Source organism: Musca domestica, unplaced genomic scaffold (genome assembly GCF_030504385.1).
Source record: "Musca domestica strain aabys unplaced genomic scaffold, Musca_domestica.polishedcontigs.V.1.1 24, whole genome shotgun sequence".
In the NCBI taxonomy this organism is placed as follows: domain Eukaryota; kingdom Metazoa; phylum Arthropoda; class Insecta; order Diptera; family Muscidae; genus Musca; species Musca domestica.
In genome coordinates this window covers 5,413,946-5,430,386 of record NW_026712272.1, presented here as the reverse complement: position 1 = coordinate 5,430,386, position 16,441 = coordinate 5,413,946, and the positions used below count along the sequence as shown (strand labels likewise).

At 36.2% G+C, this 16,441-nt stretch overlaps 1 protein-coding gene across 1 annotated transcript in view; it reads left to right on the top strand.

The window, feature by feature from the left end:
• LOC101899358 (rho GTPase-activating protein 92B) overlaps positions 1-16,064 on the top strand; it is a 37,408-nt gene extending 21,344 nt beyond the window's left edge. The window contains exons 4-5 of the mRNA XM_005182933.4: positions 10,036-10,996; positions 14,464-16,064. Of these exons, the coding sequence (XP_005182990.1) occupies positions 10,036-10,996; positions 14,464-15,557 (2,055 nt within the window). The 3' untranslated portion in view covers positions 15,558-16,064. The remainder of the gene's footprint in view (positions 1-10,035; positions 10,997-14,463) is intronic.
• The last annotated feature ends 377 nt before the right edge of the window (positions 16,065-16,441 follow it).

The window sequence follows — 16,441 nt, the reverse complement described above, 5'->3', positions numbered from 1 at the left end:
CCTGGACCAAAGGTCTCAGTTTTTTTTCTATAGAAAAAAATTCGCCCTGGACCAAAGGTCTCAGTTTTTTTTCTATAGAAAAAAATTCGCCCTGGACCAAAGGTCTCAGTTTTTTTTTCTATAGAAAAAAATTCGCCCTGGACCAAAGGTCTCAGTTTTTTTTTTTTTTCTATAGAAAAAAATTCGCCCTGGACCAAAGGTCTCAGTTTTTTTTCTATAGAAAAAAATTCGCCCTGGACCAAAGGTCTCAGTTTTTTTTCTATAGAAAAAAATTCGCCCTGGACCAAAGGTTGCAGTTTTTTTTTTCTGTAGCAAAAAAATTCGACCTGGATTAAAGGTCTCAGTTTTTTTCTATAGAAAAAAATTCGCCTTGGACCAAAGGTCTCAGTTTTTTTCTATAGAAAAAAATTTGCCTTAGACCAAAGGTCTCAGTTTATTTCTATAGAAAAAAATTCGCCCTGGACCAAAGGTCTCAGTTTTTTTTTTCTATAGAAAAAAATTCGCCCTGGACCAAAGGTCTCAGTTTTTTTCTATAGAAAAAAATTCGCCCTGGACCAAAGGTCTCAGTTTTTTTCTATAGAAAAAAATTCGCCCTGGACCAAAGGTCTCAGTTTTTTTCTATAGAAAAAAATTCGCCCTGGACCAAAGGTCTCAGTTTTTTTCTATAGAAAAAAATTCGCCCTGGACCAAAGATTCCAATTTTTTTTCTATAGAAAAAATTCGCCCTGGACCAAAGATTCCAATTTTTTTTATAGAAAAAAACTCTCTCTGGACCAAAGATTCCAATTTTTTTATAGAAAAAAATTCACCCTGGTTCCGATTGTTATACCCTCAGCCATATGGCCAAGGAGGGTATATATAATTTCATATGGCCAAAACGAAATAAAGGTTTTAGACCCTAGGTCTCTTTGGACCAAATCCGTTTCTGGACATTTGGAGTCGATCTAGCGATGTACGTCCGTCCGCCTCTTTGTCTGGTTGGTGCGCACGATAACTCTCGAAGGGAGTATCCTATTTGGTCCAAACTTGGTACATCCTAATATTATTATCAAATTTAGATGGAGTTCGGAGATGGGCAACATCGGTTCATTTCTTCTGGTACCTGCTCCACAAAAGGTCGAAATTTTCAAAAAAAAAAACATCACGCATAACTTTTTTTCTGGAAAATGCTCACCAAAATGGTTTTGTCCGCTGTCACTGGAATAGTTTTAACAGCTGTCGGTCGAGTGGTTAAGAAAAGACACCAGTCTGAAGTTGGTTGCAGTTTTTTCATCTCACCCTGTATTTCTTGTAGAAAAATATTCAGAGGCCCCAAGGGCTGTGTTTTTTTTATAGAAGACTTCAAATCCGCAAATACTGAGAAATTGAAAGTTTATCTACCTAATATGTTGATACCCAAACAGGAAATTAAAATTTGTTGGAACTTATCTCCCATACGCAAGTGTTTTCCAAGTTTTGTTTTCCATAGACTGCTTTCCAATTTAGATTAAACGAATATCATGCCCAGAAGTCTCAACGGAATTTTTAATTAGATTTTTTTTTAGTTTCACGTGCCATTATTGCGTGAATGCGATTTAAATGCCATGAAAGCAATTCAACTATCTTTGGGTAAAATCGTCACTGCCAGAGTCGTCCGTCGATCGTTGCGACATCCACCGATCGACCACCAATTCATTTGCTATCAATTAAAAAGTATCTTCATTTCAATTTGATTTGTCCACAGATAGTTTTGTGTGTGTGTGCGTGAATTTGTTTTGGACTGAGGTCGTCTTGGAATTGTGTTGTGGCTGTTGATATCGTTCTTATCATATCTCTGGAATGTCCATATATATTTTTTTATTAAAGGAAATATTTATGATAACTTATTGAACATAAATATTACACCGTGTAATATTGTTCCAGACACTGGGCTAGAGAGGTGGAGGTGGAGGGACAAACGTGTCATGTTACGTTGTCAATATAAAGTCAATAGTGTGTCAGTAACGATGTTATACAAAGTAGACATGAATCATTTGTGGGTAGGGGGTATAAAAGCAAGACATATACCATTTTTGGGAATTCGTCCAATGGGCCTTTTCCCGTAACACAACATCTCAAGGTATCTTGGGACCAAAGACTGGCCAATTTCAAATACACTTTGATCTTCTGCGCCGTATTTATTTTTTTTTTTTTGGGTGATTCCCTACATTTCTTTTATACACTCTTTATCGATAGCGTTTTAAATTGTAATAAACTTTCAATTGCATAGGGAGTCTTCCCCACACCCTTCCCCCATTTAACACTCATTCCCTACAATTTCTATGAGCTCTCGTTATAATTTCATTATTATTATTATTATTATTTGTGGCGTTCGTTTTGATTGTTGTAGTTGAAATTTGAACGCCAGTTAATTGGAGAAGAAGTCAGCCCCTCACCTCACATCGAACCTCACCTCACCTTCTCCCATCAAAATGCTATCGTAGCAAAGTGTAAGTGTCAAAAAATAATCTAATGGAATTTTATGACAATATCACGTTTATGAATTTGTTTAAGCCGCAAACAATGGAAGAAAGCAAGATGCGAAGGAGAAGGGGGAAGGTGACAGATTTGAAGAAACAAATTTCAAAAATGACACATTCTTGAAGACGCTGTGACAGCGAACAGCAAATAAGATAATTCAATTAAATAATAACTACACAGCAACAACAACAGTAGAATTGAAGCAAATTGCAACAATACCAGGCATGCACAAATTATTTGTTGTGTCAAACACTCGGATAGTTTCGTAGAGGAGAAAATAAAAAACGTTAAACGGAACTTGAAATTCTTTTCTATAGAAAAAATCAGTTTGATGCTCCGGCGACGAAAAATCAGCGCTGAGATCCAAGCAGAGAGATTCAGTTCTGTGGCCTGGCGAATTATTTATTCGAATTTTTATACCCTGGAGGCATAAAGCTACAGAGGGTATATATCATTTGATACCGCAAAAAAGTCTCTCATCAAATGAGGTCCCTTTGGACTAAACCCATTTCAGGACATTTGGAGTCGATCTTGGGGTGTCCGTCAGTCCTTCTGTCTGGTTGGCACGTCGTAATATTATTATTATACTTAGAACGAGTTCGGAGATTGTCAATATCGGTCCATTCCTTCTGGTACTTCCCCCAGCGAAGGTAAAAATTTTCACAGAAAATTATTTACCTCATAGGACAAGAAAGGATCATCCGGTTTTGTTCAATCTTTTCAAATCCTAATATTCATATCAGTCAAGTGTGAACATTAAAATGGATTAACCTCTCCTTCTGGTACCTCCCCACAAAAGGTACTCATAAAATGCAAAATAAGAATTCCGGTTCTTTTGAAACACCGAGGTACATCTACAATCACAATATCTGGTGTTAAGATAGGATATGACTAACAACTCATACTACCTGTATATGTTGTTGACCCACAAAGGGTCAACATTTAAAGTACTTATAATCCCTGTAACATGGAAACAAGTCAGTGATACTAAATCTGATGTGAATATGGGAGGTTTTGACCCACTCCTTGTTTTATCTACCCCACAAGGGGTCAACATCTATCGAAAAAACTTCATCCTGCGGCCAGACGAATTTTTTCCTATAGAAAATACTTCGTCCTGTGGCCAGACGAATTTTTTCCTATAGAAAAAGCTTCGTCCAGTGGCCAGGCGAATTTTTTCCTATAGAAAAAGCTTTCTACTGTGGCAAGGCGAATTTTTTCCTATAGAAAAAACTTTGTTCTGTGGCCAGGCGAATTTTTTCCTATAGGAAAAACTTCGTTCTGTGGCCAGGCGAATTTTTTCCTATAGAAAAAACTTCGTTCTGTGGCCAGGCGAATTTTTTTCTATAGAAAAAACTTCGTTCTGTGGCCAGGCGAATTTTTTTCTATAGAAAAAACTTCGTTCTGTGGCCAGGCGAATTTTTTTCTATAGAAAAAACTTCGTTCTGTGGCCAGGCGAATTTTTTTCTATAGAAAAAAACTTCATCCTGTGGCCAGACGAATTTTTTTCTATAGAAAAAAACTTCATCCTGTGGCCAGACGAATTTTTTTCTATAGAAAAAAACTTCATCCTGTGGCCAGACGAATTTTTTTCTATAGAAAAAAACTTCATCCTGTGGCCAGACGAATTTTTTTCTATAGAAAAAAACTTCATCCTGTGGCCAGACGAATTTTTTTTCTATAGAAAAAAACTTCATCCTGTGGCCAGACGAATTTTTTTCTATAGAAAAAGCTTTCTCCTGTGACCAAGCGAATTTTTTCATATAGAAAAAACTTCGTCCTGTGGCCAGGCGAATTTTTTCCTATACAAAAAACTTCGTCCTGTGGCCAGACGAATTTTTTTCTATAGAAAAAACTTCATCATCCTGTGGCCAGACGAATTTTTTTCTATAGAGAAAACTTCATCATCCTGTGGCCAGACGAATTTTTTTCTATAGAAAAAACTTCATCATCCTGTGGCCAGACGAATTTTTTTCTATAGAAAAAACTTCATCATCCTGTGGCCAGACGAATTTTTTTCTATAGAAAAAACTTCATCATCCTGTGGCCAGACGAATTTTTTTCTATAGAAAAAACTTCATCATCCTGTGGCCAGACGAATTTTTTTCTATAGAAAAAACTTCATCATCCTGTGGCCAGACGAATTTTTTTCTATAGAAAAAACTTCATCATCCTGTGGCCAGACGAATTTTTTTCTATAGAAAAAACTTCATCATCCTGTGGCCAGACGAATTTTTTTCTATAGAAAAAACTTCATCATCCTGTGGCCAGACGAATTTTTTTCTATAGAAAAAACTTCATCATCCTGTGGCCAGACGAATTTTTTTCTATAGAAAAAACTTCATCATCCTGTGGCCAGTCGAATTTTTTTCTATAGAAAAAACTCCCTCCTGTGGCCAAGTGAATTTTTTTCTATAGAAAAAACTCCCTCCTGTGGCCAAGTGAATTTTTTTCTATAGAAAAAACTCCCTCCTGTGGCCAAGTGAATTTTTTTCTATAGAAAAAACTCCCTCCTGTGGCCAAGTGAATTTTTTTCTATAGAAAAAACTTCATCCTGTGACCAGTCGACTTTTTTTCTATAGAAAAAACTTCATCCTGTGACCAGTCGAATTTTTTTCTATAGAAAAAAATGCGTACTGTGGCCAGTCGAATTTTTTCCTATAGAAAAAACTTCATACTGTGGCCAGTCGAATTTTTTTCTATAGAAAAAACTTCATACTGTGGCCAGTCGATTTTTTTTCTATAGAAAAAACTTCATACTGTGGCCAGTCGAATTTTTTTCTATAGAAAAAACTTCATACTGTGGCCAGTCGAATTTTTTTCTATAGAAAAAACTTCATACTGTGGCCAGTCGAATTTTTTTCTATAGAAAAAACTTCATACTGTGGCCAGTCGAATTTTTTTCTATAGAAAAAACTTCATACTGTGGCCAGTCGAATTTTTTTCTATAGAAAAAACTTCATACTGTGGCCAGTCGAATTTTTTTCTATAGAAAAAACTTCATACTGTGGCCAGTCGAATTTTTTCTATAGAAAAAACTTCATACTGTGGCCAGTCGAATTTTTTGCTATAGAAAAAACTTCATACTGTGGCCAGTCGAATTTTTTTCTATAGAAAAAACTTCATACTGTGGCCAGTCGAATTTTTTTTCTATCGAAAAAACTTCCTCCTGTGGCCAGTCGAATTTTTTTTCTATCGAAAAAACTTCCTCCTGTGGCCAGTCGAATTTTTTTTCTATCGAAAAAACTTCCTCCTGTGGCCAGGCGAATTTTTTTTCTATCGAAAAAACTTCCTCCTGTGGCCAGGCGAATTTTTTCTTAAAGAAAAAACTTCCTCCTGTGGCCAGTCGAATTTTTTTCTATCGAAAAAACTTCCTCCTGTGGCCAGTCGAATTTTTTTCTATCGAAAAAACTTCCTCCTGTGGCCAGTCGAATTTTTTTCTATCGAAAAAACTTCCTCCTGTGGCCAGTCGAATTTTTTTCTATCGAAAAAACTTCCTCCTGTGGCCAGTCGAATTTTTTTCTATCGAAAAAACTTCCTCCTGTGGCCAGTCGAATTTTTTTCTATCGAAAAAACTTCCTCCTGTGGCCAGTCGAATTTTTTTCTATCGAAAAAACTTCCTCCTGTGGCCAGTCGAATTTTTTTCTATCGAAAAAACTTCCTCCTGTGGCCAGTCGAATTTTTTTCTATCGAAAAAACTTCCTCCTGTGGCCAGTCGAATTTTTTTCTATCGAAAAAACTTCATACTGTGGCCAGTCGAATTTTTTTCTATAGAAAAAACTTCATACTGTGGCCAGTCGAATTTTTTTCTATAGAAAAAACTTCATACTGTGGCCAGTCGAATTTTTTTCATACTGTGGCCAGTCGAATTTTTTTCTATAGAAAAAACTTCATACTGTGGCCAGTCGAATTTTTTTCTATAGAAAAAACTTCATACTGTGGCCAGTCGAATTTTTTTCTATAGAAAAAACTTCATACTGTGGCCAGTCGAATTTTTTTCTATAGAAAAAGCTTCATACTGTGGCCAGTCGAATTTTTTTCTATAGAAAAAACTTCATACTGTGGCCAGTCGAATTTTTTTCTATAGAAAAAACTTCATACTGTGGCCAGTCGAATTTTTTTCTATAGAAAAAACTTCATACTGTGGCCAGTCGAATTTTTTTCTATAGAAAAAACTTCATACTGTGGCCAGTCGAATTTTTTTCTATAGAAAAAACTTCATACTGTGGCCAGTCGAATTTTTTTCTATAGAAAAAACTTCATACTGTGGCCAGTCGAATTTTTTTCTATAGAAAAAACTTCATACTGTGGCCAGTCGAATTTTTTTCTATAGAAAAAAACTTCATACTGTGGCCAGTCGAATTTTTTTCTATAGAAAAAACTTCATACTGTGGCCAGTCGAATTTTTTTCTATAGAAAAAACTTCCTCCTGTGGCCAGTCGAATTTTTTTTCTATCGAAAAAACTTCCTCCTGTGGCCAGGCGAATTTTTTTTCTATCGAAAAAACTTCCTCCTGTGGCCAGGCGAATTTTTTCTTAAAGAAAAAACTTCCTCCTGTGGCCAGTCGAATTTTTTTCTATCGAAAAAACTTCCTCCTGTGGCCAGTCGAATTTTTTTCTATCGAAAAAACTTCCTCCTGTGATGAAGTTTTTTCTATAGAAAAAAATTCGTCTGGCCACAGGATGATGAAGTTTTTTCTATAGAAAAAAATTCGTCTGGCCACAGGATGATGAAGTTTTTTCTATAGAAAAAACTCCCTCCTGTGGCCAAGTGAATTTTTTTCTATAGAAAAAACTCCCTCCTGTGGCCAAGTGAATTTTTTTCTATAGAAAAAACTCCCTCCTTTGGCCAAGTGAATTTTTTTCTATAGAAAAAACTTCATCCTGTGACCAGTCGACTTTTTTTCTATAGAAAAAACTTCATCCTGTGACCAGTCGAATTTTTTTCTATAGAAAAAAATGCATACTGTGGCCAGTCGAATTTTTTCCTATAGAAAAAACTTCATACTGTGGCCAGTCGAATTTTTTTCTATAGAAAAAACTTCATCCTGTGACCAGTCGAATTTTTTTCTATAGAAAAAAATGCATACTGTGGCCAGTCGAATTTTTTTCTATAGAAAAAACTTCATACTGTGGCCAGTCGAATTTTTTTCTATAGAAAAAACTTCATACTGTGGCCAGTCGAATTTTTTTCTATAGAAAAAACTTCATACTGTGGCCAGTCGAATTTTTTTCTATAGAAAAAACTTCATACTGTGGCCAGTCGAATTTTTTTCTATAGAAAAAACTTCATACTGTGGCCAGTCGAATTTTTTTCTATAGAAAAAACTTCATACTGTGGCCAGTCGAATTTTTTTCTATAGAAAAAACTTCATACTGTGGCCAGTCGAATTTTTTTTCTATCGAAAAAACTTCCTCCTGTGGCCAGTCGAATTTTTTTTCTATCGAAAAAACTTCCTCCTGTGGCCAGGCGAATTTTTTTTCTATCGAAAAAACTTCCTCCTGTGGCCAGGCGAATTTTTTCTTAAAGAAAAAACTTCCTCCTGTGGCCAGTCGAATTTTTTTCTATCGAAAAAACTTCCTCCTGTGGCCAGTCGAATTTTTTTCTATCGAAAAAACTTCCTCCTGTGGCCAGTCGAATTTTTTTCTATCGAAAAAACTTCCTCCTGTGGCCAGTCGAATTTTTTTCTATCGAAAAAACTTCCTCCTGTGGCCAGTCGAATTTTTTTCTATCGAAAAAACTTCCTCCTGTGGCCAGTCGAATTTTTTTCTATCGAAAAAACTTCCTCCTGTGGCCAGTCGAATTTTTTTCTATCGAAAAAACTTCCTCCTGTGGCCAGTCGAATTTTTTTCTATCGAAAAAACTTCCTCCTGTGGCCAGTCGAATTTTTTTCTATCGAAAAAACTTCCTCCTGTGGCCAGTCGAATTTTTTTCTATAGAAAAAACTTCATACTGTGGCCAGTCGAATTTTTTTCTATAGAAAAAACTTCATACTGTGGCCAGTCGAATTTTTTTCTATAGAAAAAACTTCATACTGTGGCCAGTCGAATTTTTTTCTATAGAAAAAACTTCATACTGTGGCCAGTCGAATTTTTTTCTATAGAAAAAACTTCATACTGTGGCCAGTCGAATTTTTTTCTATAGAAAAAACTTCATACTGTGGCCAGTCGAATTTTTTTCATACTGTGGCCAGTCGAATTTTTTTCTATAGAAAAAACTTCATACTGTGGCCAGTCGAATTTTTTTCTATAGAAAAAACTTCATACTGTGGCCAGTCGAATTTTTTTCTATAGAAAAAACTTCATACTGTGGCCAGTCGAATTTTTTTCTATAGAAAAAACTTCATACTGTGGCCAGTCGAATTTTTTTCTATAGAAAAAACTTCATACTGTGGCCAGTCGAATTTTTTTCTATAGAAAAAACTTCATACTGTGGCCAGTCGAATTTTTTTCTATAGAAAAAACTTCATACTGTGGCCAGTCGAATTTTTTTCTATAGAAAAAACTTCATACTGTGGCCAGTCGAATTTTTTTCTATAGAAAAAACTTCATACTGTGGCCAGTCGAATTTTTTTCTATAGAAAAAACTTCATACTGTGGCCAGTCGAATTTTTTTCTATAGAAAAAACTTCCTCCTGTGGCCAGTCGAATTTTTTTTCTATCGAAAAAACTTCCTCCTGTGGCCAGGCGAATTTTTTTTCTATCGAAAAAACTTCCTCCTGTGGCCAGGCGAATTTTTTCTTAAAGAAAAAACTTCCTCCTGTGGCCAGTCGAATTTTTTTCTATCGAAAAAACTTCCTCCTGTGGCCAGTCGAATTTTTTTCTATCGAAAAAACTTCCTCCTGTGGCCAGTCGAATTTTTTTCTATCGAAAAAATTTCCTCCTGTGGCCAGTCGAATTTTTTTCTATCGAAAAAACTTCCTCCTGTGGCCAGTCGAATTTTTTTCTATCGAAAAAAACTTCCTCCTGTGGCCAGTCGAATTTTTTTCTATCGAAAAAACTTCCTCCTGTGGCCAGTCGAATTTTTTTCTATCGAAAAAACTTCCTCCTGTGGCCAGGCGATATTTTTTTCGAAAAAATTTTGGCACAAAATAAAACATTTATTAAAAATCATATCACTCCGAACATAAGCCAGACTTGAGACATACTTACCCAATATTTGACATATTGCAAACATATTGTGTGTGACCCTGCCAACAACTGCCACTGATGTCTAAGTTTTAGAATGTCTTTGAAAGTTTGACACAAAAGTGTTAAAAACCAACAACAATTGTTTTCAATTGTTATTGATTTGTTTTTGTTGTTGCATGAGCCAAGTACTGCTTAGCTGTTTGGTTTATTAGGTCATACTCATGGCCCGTATATAATAAAATCTCACACTCACATACAATACAGTTGATTGTTTTACAACAACAATAACAACAAGAAAAACCACAATAACAATATCAAAACATTGATAACCCAATAACAACCATAATTCCACTTTCAAATTATTGATTTACCATTTCATTGTCTTTGTTTTCTCCCCCTCCTCCAGGCAGCCAAACGTTTGGATGAGCCTCAGGCGAAAATAAACAACATCAAAGACCAGCAGGAACAATGCGAAGTGAGATTGGAAAAGGAACGCGATATGTGGGCGGCACAAATGTTTGAACTGATTGCCAAAGAAGATGTCATAGTCCATTGTATACGGGACTATGTGCTCAACCAAAGAAACTATCATGAACGTGCTCTGCACAAAGTCAACACCTCACTGGCCAATATTCAGGATATTATTGAGTCAACAGTCAAGTCACGATTCGGTACCTCACTCAACGATCATTTGGCCTCGACGAATCGTCAAATATCCTACATCATTGAGTTGTGTGTGTGCTGCTTGGTCGAGAATGGCCTGCACGAGGAGGGTCTGTTGCGGGTGGGCTGTGCCAGTACCAAACTGCGACGCATGAAACATGCTCTGGAGGCACAACATGTCAAAACCCCACTCTCTGTGGACTATCAAGACCCGCATGTTATCGGGTCCATACTCAAATTGTATTTGCGAGAGTTACCCGAACCGTTGCTGACATTTAAACATTACGATGATTTTATCCGGACCGTGGAAAGGCATTCGGAACAGGAACGCAAGGCTGCCATTAAGGCCACATTGGAAAAATTGCCCAAGGCAAATTATGACAACTTACGTTATCTCACCAAATTCCTGTGGTTGGTTACCCAAAATGTGGAATACAATAAAATGAGTTCGCACAATTTGGCCATTGTCATGTCACCGAATATGCTGTGGCCACGCCGAGATGAAAACAATCCCGACGACTATATGGGCCAGGTGAATAGTTCATCGGCCGTCAATATCATTATCGATCTGATGATTAATCATTGGGACTATTTCTTTGAGGGTGATGTGGATTTCTTTGTTACCCTGCAGCGGGGTAAATTGTACATGGAGGATAAAAGCAAATCGAATTCTTCCAATGAGAATTTGGATCGTCATGACAATGGTGAGTAGTGAATAGAATATACATTGTTCCCAATAAGCTTTTAATGTTTTCTTATATTTTGCTTTTGGTTAAGGTTATTATTGGCACATGTTTTAGTGTCGTTTCTATCTACTTCTACTACTCCTCTCCTTGTTGTTTGCTGTTGTTGTCTGTCCGCTTGGAACGCTTTGAGTATTTTATTTTTTTTTTTAATTATGTATTCATATTTTGTATTTATAGTTTCGATTATTTTTAAGTTTTGTATTATTTTTTTATATATATTTTTGTATTATATAATGTAGTAGAACCCCTTTATTGTTAACTACCAATAACTATATTTTTGTATAGTCAAGACTTACCATAAATATTTGTAAAAAACACAAAAATATCTGACAATATTAAAATAAGCTTTCGCAATATTAAACCAAGCCCCTAACAACCCTATTTTGTTTCTAACTTCGAGTTTTCTTTTATATTAAACCTACCAAATTGCTTCTAACTATACTGTAAGTAATTTCTGTTTAAGAAATAATAGTATCTTGTCAACGAATGATGTCCAATTCTACTTTTTTGTTACTTTCAAAACACCTCTAATTATTCGCTGAAGGCCTCATATAGTATTTGCAAACCCAAATCAACGTAGAATTCTAAAAATACGTTGAAGTTTTACAAAAGCACTTGTATTAATCCTGGAAGCAATATCCCACCTTTTGGCATTTCGCTGTCAAATGGATAGAGAAGTTTTTGAGTAAAACAATACTGTCAATTTTTTCTTTAAATGCCTTTAAAATTTAAAAAATTTTAAAAAGTGAGCCTTTTGTCCAAAGTTTTAGTTTCCTTCTGTGTACCCCAACACAAGCGGGAAGAATTATATATTTTTTTTTTCGGGGGATAATTTACGTCTCTGGACATCGTTAGATTTTATTATAAAAAATATAAGGTTCCAGGATCCATTTGACACATAGATAGTCGCTGGTAAAGTTTTTCCCGATATACCGAGGGTCTAAAGCAGTTCTACTGTCCAATAGGAAATATAGCTACTCGAAAGTACGTTTCTCATCGTAGAAGAAGGCACGGCAACCGTGGACCTACATAAGGAACTTCGTCCGTTTCACTCGTCTCTCCTAGACATTAAGAGAGCATGAATTATAATTATGCGGACTGCTTACCACCGACACTGATCAAAGTATTATACCACTTAAGGACAAGTCTGTCAATAGCATTCAGAGATGTTTGACTCCTCTGAAAATGGAAGAATTTCGAATCTAAGAGTAAAAAAGTGGACAATCTAGCCCCATTCATCATTTAAAGTCTCACATGGCGTAAAATCTAACCTGCTTGTCTTCAGAGAAAATTCGCTTAATTCAGATTCTTGTAAGATTAAATCTACTGTTCCAAAGGCTCAAGGGACCGTATATTGCTCCCAATTCTTTTCTCAGTAATAGTCAATACAAATCGAAAGTTTATTTAATAATAGGCCGAAACCCCACGTCATTTGGAAGAGTACGTTTTTCACGGTGGGCACGATAATCTCAGCACCTAGAGAAGAACTTGAATAGTAATTATACGACCTGCTTATTGCCGACTCTTGATCATATTAATATACAACTCAAGGATAAATCTGAAATAGACCTAAATGTCACAGTCATCCAGAGGCAGACTCCGCTTAAAATGTAAATATTTCTAATCAAAGACTAAAAGTTAAACAATCTAGTCCTATTCTTCCCCAGTTTTAAGAAAGTTTATGCCATGGCGTGTCTTAGCATAGAAATCTGATCTTGAGATCCTTTTTTCTAACGTTGGATTTAATTTTCTAGGTTGTCTCCTGCTTTTAATTTAAGATGATTTTTTCAATAGAAAAAAATTCGCCTGGCCAAAGGACGAAGTTTCTTCAATAGAAAAAAATTCGCCTGGCCACAGGACGAAGTTTTTTCAATAGAAAAAAATTCGCCTGGCCACAGGACGAAGTTTTTTCAATAGAAAAAAATTCGCCTGGCCACAGGACGAAGTTTTTTTCAATAGAAAAAAATTCGCCTGGCCACAGGACGAAGTTTTTTTCAATAGAAAAAAATTCGCCTGGCCACAGGACGAAGTTTTTTTCAATAGAAAAAAATTCGCCTGGCCACAGGACGAAGTTTTTTTCAATAGAAAAAAATTCGCCTGGCCACAGGACGAAGTTTTTTTCAATAGAAAAAAATTCGCCTGGCCACAGGACGAAGTTTTTTTCAATAGAAAAAAATTCGCCTGGCCACAGGACGAAGTTTTTTTCAATAGAAAAAAATTCGCCTGGCCACAGGACGAAGTTTTTTTCAATAGAAAAAAATTCGCCTGGCCACAGGACGAAGTTTTTTTCAATAGAAAAAAATTCGCCTGGCCACAGGACGAAGTTTTTTTCAATAGAAAAAAATTCGCCTGGCCACAGGACGAAGTTTTTTTCAATAGAAAAAAATTCGCCTGGCCACAGGACGAAGTTTTTTTCAATAGAAAAAAATTCGCCTGGCCACAGGACGAAGTTTTTTTCAATAGAAAAAAATTCGCCTGGCCACAGGACGAAGTTTTTTTCAATAGAAAAAAATTCGCCTGGCCACAGGACGAAGTTTTTTTCAATAGAAAAAAATTCGCCTGGCCACAGGACGAAGTTTTTTTCAATAGAAAAAAATTCGCCTGGCCACAGGACGAAGTTTTTTTCAATAGAAAAAAATTCGCCTGGCCACAGGACGAAGTTTTTTTCAATAGAAAAAAAATTCGCCTGGCCACAGGACGAAGTTTTTTTCAATAGAAAAAAAATTCGCCTGGCCACAGGACGATGTTTTTTTCAATAGAAAAAAATTCGCCTGGCCACAGGACGAAGTTTTTTTCAATAGAAAAAAATTCGCCTGGCCACAGGACGAAGTTTTTTTCAATAGAAAAAAATTCGCCTGGCCACAGGACGAAGTTTTTTTCAATAGAAAAAAATTCGCCTGGCCACAGGACGAAGTTTTTTTCAATAGAAAAAAATTCGCCTGGCCACAGGACGAAGTTTTTTTCAATAGAAAAAAAATCGCCTGGCCACAGGACGAAGTTTTTTTCAATAGAAAAAAATTCGCCTGGCCACAGGACGAAGTTTTTTTCAATAGAAAAAAATTCGCCTGGCCACAGGACGAAGTTTTTTTCAATAGAAAAAAATTCGCCTGGCCACAGGACGAAGTTTTTTTCAATAGAAAAAAAATTCGCCTGGCCACAGGACGAAGTTTTTTTCAATAGAAAAAAAATTCGCCTGGCCACAGGACGAAGTTTTTTTAATAGAAAAAAAATCGCCTGGCTAAAATATCGTATATTGTCGATTAACGATTTAGTTTTGGCTTGTAACACCATTAAGGTTGTCTTGGTAATTTACTCTAGAAATCAAATGTTAACACCCCAAGATACGCTTTGTCTTAGATCAAGCTAATAACATAAATTACACCAAATCACTCACACTCTAAAAATTCAATATTCTTCTTTTTCAGATGTTGCCGAAAGTCCACGTTACGGTACGATTAGACGGCAGAAGCCCTGTGCACCATCGCCTCCCATGAAACTGCAAAATTTAATGGTTAGTTCCGATCCCAATGGTAGCAACACAACGGAGGCAAGCAAAAACAATGGAGAGCAACACAATAATCACCAAAGAGCCAAGGAATTATTTCCTTCCAATGCGGACGGTGGTAATAGTCAACAGAATAATATTTCACCCAATAACAATAATGGCCATAGTGAAAAACCTGAGATTCCTCCATTACCCAAACAACTGATACTGCAGCAACAACAACAACACCAGGACAATTCATCGACAAATGCAAATAACATAAGTGGCCCCCAGCAAAATACTGGTCCACCGCCACCGTTATCTGCCAAACCCGTACCCATGACACGTACCCAATTCTTTGGTTTAGATACCTTGCCCTCACCCACAGCTGATCGTAAGAGTAATGACAGTGTCAATTCGTTGACCTTCAAACCAGATCTCCCACAAAAGCCAAAAATTCCCAAACGGCCAATGGTCTTGGGCCTGACATCCGTTACAACAACAACAACGAACGCCAGCAATCGGGGAAGTGATGATGAATCCACCATGGCGACGACAACACAAATTAATAATGCCACAACAAATGGTTCATTCCGAGGCAATAAAACAGCCGAACAATTGGTGCAGGAACATTGTGATAATGTAACAGCCTTACAGGCCAACATAGGCAGTAGTAACACCTCCATACCCTCAGCCATATTAAAGGAGGCCAATCATAACAATCATAATTCGGCAACGCATGATGCTGTCAATGCCAATCAGCAGCCACCACCACCATCTGTAGTCAATAAATTGACAACATTTAGTTATAACACCCCCTCGGCCACCAACAACCTCCTTCACACATCCCAATCCTCCGCAAATTCCAATCAGCACAATGTTGGTAGTAGTGGTGATCAAAATCAGAAAACCGCAATGGAGACAACGCGTCTAACGCCCACCACCCCGGTATCACCCAATATGATAATGACTCCCAAACGACCAACAGTGCCTGCTCCACCCCCGCCTGTTATTGTTAAGAAACCCGTAGAATAAGATGCACTATTTTAGTTTAGTGATCCGTGATTTACATTTTTCATTTATGTTTTGAGTGTTTTTTGTTGTGCGTACGCATTTCTCTTCGTTTTGCACTTCAAAATTAATTTTGAAGAAAAGGCTGGATTTGTTTTCGCAAAATTGAGAAAAATGAAAGGGAAAGTTTTATATTTACAGGATATTAATATCATACGAAAGATAAATACATTATTCTGTATTCTTTTATTACTTGGAAGTATTCAAACCAGGAGTTTTAAAAATTTTTAATCTGCTAAAGCAACAAAGTAAGCTTAGGTCCGAAAAACAATTCTAACTAGCCATGTAATTTTATAAAAATAATATTTTAAGTCAACTGAGTAATTGGGATGACCCAGTGAAGATTTTGTAAAATTTTCCTTTGGGTCATTGAATAACTCTTTTAAATTCGTTTTACAAAATTTTTGAAAATATGTAAATAAAACGAGCAAATTATAATATTTAAATATATTAAAGCATGTCTCTTATAAACGCCGCTTTATTTCCCTAAAGAAAGGTTATGTTTAAATTGACAACAAAAAAATCGCTCAATGTCAATGTTCCTGGGGCGAACAATAAAGTCAAACTCAAATAGAATTTTAATAAATCAATTTAAAATTGATGTTCAGAGATTGGGTTTTAGTTTAGACGTGAGGTTACGGACCATATCACCTCTTTAAAATCTCTGCTCCATGTTCAGAGATTGGGGTTAAGTTTTAAACTAAAAAAATGTGAGGTTACGGACCACATTAACCTCTTTCCACATTAATCTCCGTTCCATGTTCCAAAAATAATGTCCCAAACTAAAAAAAAAAACTGAAATTATGGACCATATTAATATTTTATTTAATAAATTTGTTATCTAAATT